The sequence below is a fragment of the Galeopterus variegatus genome, unplaced genomic scaffold (genome assembly GCF_000696425.1).
Source record: "Galeopterus variegatus unplaced genomic scaffold, G_variegatus-3.0.2 Scaffold7785, whole genome shotgun sequence".
In the NCBI taxonomy this organism is placed as follows: Eukaryota; Metazoa; Chordata; class Mammalia; order Dermoptera; family Cynocephalidae; genus Galeopterus; species Galeopterus variegatus.
Window position 1 is genome coordinate 77,799 of NW_007733896.1, and position 6,170 is coordinate 83,968.

Genomic DNA, 6,170 nt, shown 5'->3' on the forward strand with positions numbered 1-6,170 from the left:
TTTTCTTTTCTTTTTTTTTTTTTTTTGTCTTTTTTCGTGACCGGCATCGGATCGCAACCCTCAGTGTTGCACCCGTACCGGACCGGGACCAGCAATGGGATCGCAACCCTCGGTGTTGCTCCCGCACCTTGCTCAGCCAGTGAGCGGCCGGTCTGTATGTGGGATCCGAACCCTCGACGGGAGCGCCGCCGCACTTCCCAAGCGGTGCACTGTAGCAGTGCGCCACCGGGCTGGCCCTAAATTTTTCTAATTAGACTCTTCATCTGTAGTTTTAAAATAGCCAGACACCTGAAAGAACAAGGAAATGTTAAAATGAAATAGAAAATGAAGATAATAGGATCAACACAAAAATTCCCAAATCAGCATATTTCAGTGAAAAATCTTTCTGTCTTCATTTTCTAGTCAAAGATGATAGCAATGTAGAGCTTGAATTATGAAATACTTTCCAAATCAGAAGCTCTGCTTCTTTCACAAAGTTGAGTAATTCCTAATGTATGGCAAGACCACCAACTGGGTACTTTCTGTTTCTTGCCCTTAAACACTACCTCACTCCATCTCACATGAAAGTATTTATTTATTTTCTATGATACTTTCTATGAGATAGAGATTGGTACTGGCGATTTATAGATGAAGAAACTAAAGCATACAAGCAACATATCTGCTTCATATGAAATTAGGTATTATACTATTAATAACTATTCTCTGTTTTAGTGTCTGATACTTTAGGGCCCAAGTGTGGAAAATAGTCAGGAGCAACCTTCATTAACATTTTCTGTTTATTCCATTTTAGGACAATGTTCAAGTGCATATTCCATACAATAAATTGCATCTTCTTTTTAGAATAACAATCATTATTTTTTTAATCTTCACATTTAAAATAACTAACAATAAAAACCTTTCAAAACCACAATCACATACAATGGTGGTATGCTTCCTCACAATGTCATCTATAAACTTGTGGAAGAATGGGACAAGATTTTTAATTATGATTCCTTTTCCCTTATGATTCAGCCGTACAAAAAGCTAATGGACTAGAATCATAATGTATTTGCTTGAAATTCATCATACCTGTTCCTTTTTAAGTGGTAGATACTTATTTGATAGGAATGCTAAAGTAATAATAATAAAATTGAAATCTTAAACATAAATTTTCAATTTTTTAGGAGAAAAATGCCATCTTTACTAATATACTACCCTTTTTTCTCTCTCTAGATGAGGAAGTTCAAGCTCAAACACACGCATAATACTTTGTCCCCCAAAGAGCCATTCCTTTAATTTCTATTTCATATTTAATCCAACTGCTCAACTTGACATATTTCTTTATATAAGATTTTCCACATAATTTAGCTATATGACCTAGTCTGAAAAAGATATAGGTAACAGAGAGTGCTATTTCATTAATTTAATAATCCTATTAAGATTGATAATTTCTACTATTTTAATATATTTCTCCTAAAGAAACCATGCTTAAAAAATCATAACTATCATTTCTTTTTAAAACCAGACCATAAAATACCTGAACCTGATCCAAATATTTAATAGTAATGAGTATAATCAGAATTGAGCACTTATTTCTATGAGGAAATAAAATTATTTTTTCAAATATGTACTTTCAAAATCTCTACTTTACAACTGAGTTGTATGTTAGGGAAGATCCTGGGAATAAAGGGACATACTTTACTTGAGCTCTGAAGAAACTCTCAGCTGTTGAGGTTATTGGGAAATGAATTTTTCTGTTCTTCGTAATCTACAAATGCAGAAGCAATAAGTTCTAATGGGAAAGAGAGAGGTCTGGGATTCTCACTGATGGAGAAAGTATCTGAAAACCTCTCAAGAGCAAGACCTCTACCCTTAAAATATGCCTGAAAGCTTCTGAAAAACTAAAGAGAGAAAGAAAATGTTAATATAATTTATATAATATAATATGTAATTTATATTATAATATGTAATATAACATACAATATAATTTATATATGTATAAATAAAAGACAAAAAATATTCAATAATAAATTCTTTTTTACCTCTCTGTTTTTCCCCTGAATTGACTTCAGGTCTAATAAAGTAGGCACGAAGTTGAAAATTCAGAAATAGAAGTAAAAATTTCAGCTACTTCTGCTCCACTTCCCCCAGCCTTCTTTCTGACATTTCAATCCTAAACAAGATAATTCACCATTGTTGGGGAAAATCAAGGGAGGAATATCAATTATTTAACAGCACCACAATCAGAGGGTTCATTGTAAACAATCTCTGAATACAGAGGTCAGAGATGAAACTGAACACAATGATCAGCACTTCTGCCTGAAGGTCAGATCCCAGTCACTGCCTTCTCCAAGTTTCCTTTCAGACATGGGTTTTTCATATTTCCTTTAGGAAATGAACACATAAAAGCTGAGCAAAGTGCTGTTTGAGTATTTTAATCCTATATTGTCATATTTCACATCATTTTCTTTAGAAAAACTCTATTTAGTCTATTAGACTAATTATGAAATAGACTATTTATGAAATAGTCATGTCAACAGGTTTATTATAGTTGGTACATTTTTGTAAAGAGGATTTTTACTAATGTTTGAATTGTATTTTCTGGATAACTGTATGTTGAAAATATGCTTAGTAAATTGATAACCAGGCAGGGTCAACTTCCAGTTTTTGCAATTGAGCTTTGCAAGTGATGGTTATTCGATAATCAGCTTTATCATCAGTTAAATGGTGCAAAAAGCAATTCCCTGTTACACTCTTGATTTTGCTTATGTATTAGAAATCAAGGTTATAAAGTCAATATGTATATAAAATCATTTACAAATGTCATGTGTTGTGTGTATAAGACCATTTCTAAATATAAATTTGTTTCTCCTTACAGAAACAAATGTAAATTGGCCATAGTGAAACCCTGGTTCGGTCCTATTAGGGAATCTCCTCAACTCTTGAATACAGACCACAGTGTGCATAATTCCAGAGATGCCAGTTCTACCCCGCAACCCAGCACACCCCAGATGTGTTCTTACCCGGTCTCGGTTTCTGGGGTTGTTGAGTGACTTCCATTTGTCTTCATTTCTCAGCATGGCTCTGTGCATATGCTCAGGTAGCACCAGGGCAAGACACAGCAGCAGAAGGGGTGCTTTGGACATGGTGGAATGAAGCTGAGTGAAAGGAGGATCAGGGGACTGTTGCTGGTCACTGACACAGATAGTCAAAGAGGCAAGAGAGAAAAAGGAAACATCTGGATAGGCAGACAAGGAAGGGGAAATAGTATACTGGCTCACCTAAATTTTGCAGCCATCTTTTTTCCAGATTCATTTGCAAATGAAGCCCACAAAATCCAGTTGATTAGCTTAAAGTAGTCCCTGGTGATCAGAACATTATACATGATAAGCAAAGCAATCATGAACATAACTTATAAAGTCTGAGTATGCCTTTTTCATCTTGAAAAAAAAATGCATGTTGTTGTTTCCAAAGAAAGTGCAATTCTTAAAACAACAGCAAAAACCAAAATGTAAATTACTTAAAAGTCTTAAGACAGCAGTCTTAAAAAAAGAAAAGACTTCAGATACCCTAATCTGAGAAAAGCACCTTACACACATGTCTGAGACAGACAGACAAGTATCACACCAGTGTGAGTAGAGATTACCTTCCTCCCAAGATGTGAATGGAAACTGAAATGTATACAAAGGGCTAATAAAGCTTAGCAGGAGTTTGACTTCGGCTGGCCCTTGTAGGTTACACTGCCTACAATCTGCAAGGAGATCGGCTGCAGGTGGGAGTCATTGACGTGAGCATGGGGAGTTCAAAAATAATGACTGCATTTTCATCCACAGCACAAAGACCCCTGAGAGTGGATCTTCAAGCTTCTTCATGGCTAATATTGAATCTATTTGTCTTGTAAATGCAGCTGCCTCTCTTTGAACAACTGAACTTTTTATGTGGATTTTATAAAACACACAGGCACTTCCATACAGGAAAGTGGCTTTCTCCTTTTTCACTTTTAAGAGAAGGTATATACAGAACCTGGGAATATGATGATGATTATCCCACCTAATAGAACACACTTTTGGAGACTTAATAGGATTTTTTGAACAGGAAATTATACTGCTAGCATTTTTTTGGACAGGAAATTCTATTGCAAGAGGCAAAATTGCTCTTTTTGACCTATACCTTGCATTTCTTCTGAGAATCTCAAGCAGATTTACAAGTTTTAATTAGTGGTATGGTTTATCATAATATCCCTTCAAAATAGAGCAACAAAATAGTATGTTTCATGGAAAAAAGAAAAATTACTATACCTACAGCATTCCCTTGCTGAATAAATGCCATTTGTAGAAAACAGTAGGGTCGAGCAAGAAATTGGACTTGATGAGTAGGAAAGTTGCTTTGCTTCCAGTGATTTAGAACAAAATCCAGGACAAGCTCTTTGTTGAGATGGTGGTGATCTGGACAGGAAATTAGAATACCTGGCTGTGGTCTCAGCCTTGCCACCTTGGGCAAGTCACTATGACCTTCATGTATTCATTTCCTTTGTTCAGTCAACAAACTTTTATTAAGTGCCTACTATGTGCCAGGCACTGCATTAGGCTTTAATAAGGATACAATGGTAACAATTATACATATAGTCTCTGCTCTCACTGAACAAACAGATTAGTGGGCAAGGCAAACATTAATGAAATTATTATTCAACAAAATATATAAATATAAATGATGATAATTTCTATGAAGAGAAAGTGGGTGTTATGAGAGTGTAGAACCTTGGGATTTGATTCAGTCTCAGGGGTCAGGAAAGTCTTCTGTGGGAAAGTGTGCTTATATCTGGTTGATTAAGTGTGCTTATATCTGGTTGATTAAGTAGGAGTTACCCAGGTAACCCGAGGAGGACCCAGGAGAATATGTTCAAACAAGGTAAACAGCTGTGCTAGACTATGTGGTTGAAAAGGAACATGGCATATTAAAGCAACTGAAAGTAAGTTAGTGTGCCAAGAATAGAGAGAGCAAGAGGGTGCCTGATGCAAAACAGGGCTGGAGAGGTGGTCAGATTATGATCTTTCTGCTGCAAGCAATGCTGAGTGATTGAAGGGTTTTAAGCATCCAAGTGGCTTGATCAGACTTGGATTTTTCTGGTTATAGTGTGTGTGTGGGGGGACAGATAGAGCTAGAAAAGAGGAATGTATGAAGCCAGTTAGGTGGTTACTGTAGTCGTCCAGTGAGAAAAAGATACTAACTTGAATTAGAGCAGCAGATGCAGAGATATGGGTGGATCTGAGAGATATTTAGAAGGGATTGGTAATGTACTGGATACTATGTAGGGAATGGGGGCACAGCTAAGGGGAAGAGAGTTTTAAAACCAATCCCTAGGTCTCTGTATTATGCAGCTTAGTGGATTACATTACCATTCACCAAGATATCAAACACAGGCATGGAGGAGTGAAGATCATGATTCCATTCGGAACATGTTGAGTTTGAGATCTCCAAGTGGGGATGGAGAGTGTACAGTTGTATACACAGATCAAGAGCTCAGAGAAGTTTGGGAAGGAATCGTAAATTTGAGAGTTGTTGGCATAGAAATGGATGAGATTGCCTCAGTAAAGGTTAGGAAGTGAGAAGAAAGGGGGGCCTAGAGCTTGAGCTTTGAGAAATTTTAACGTGTAACAGCCATATGCAAGAATCTACAAAAGAGACCCTGGAGGTGAGGGAAAACCAGGAGAGTATGGAAGCATGAGAAGAGTGTTTCAAGAAGGGAGAAACTGGATAAAATAAAGACTGAAAAGGGTACATGGAAAAAGCTGTTTTGGTTGATGGGGTGAAAGTCAAATTAGAAGGGATGGAGAGGAAAGAGAGAGAATGTGTACAGCAAGCTCTTGAGAAGTTTAGCTGTGATGAGGAAGAGAGGAGGCAGTAACTAGAGGGAGAAGTGGAGGCAGGGGAAGGTGAGGTTGTTGTCATTGTTTTTTTTTTTTTTTTCCTTTTTGTCTTTTTCCATGCCCGGCAACGGATCGCAACCCTCAGTGTCGCCCCCGTACCGGACCGGGACCAGCAACGGGATCGCAACCCTCGGTGTTGCTCCCGCGCCTCGCTCAGCCAGTGAGCGGGAACCAGTCTGTATGTGGGATCCGAACCCTCGGCGGGAGCGCCGCCGCACTTCCCAAGCGGCGCACTGTAGCAGTGCGCCACCGGGCCGGCCCATT

The 6,170-nt window shown here is 37.8% G+C and overlaps 1 protein-coding gene across 1 annotated transcript; it reads right to left on the reverse strand.

Annotated features, from left to right (window-relative positions):
* Positions 1-1,700: 1,700 nt before the first annotated feature.
* Positions 1,701-3,762, reverse strand: LOC103607867 (chromosome unknown open reading frame, human C2orf66). The gene is made up of 3 exons (XM_008592334.1): positions 3,728-3,762; positions 3,003-3,174; positions 1,701-1,880 (listed from the first exon to the last, which is right to left on the reverse strand). Exons 1-3 carry the CDS (start codon positions 3,760-3,762, stop codon positions 1,701-1,703), a joined length of 387 nt encoding a protein of 128 aa, XP_008590556.1.
* Between the last annotated feature and the right edge of the window lie 2,408 nt (positions 3,763-6,170).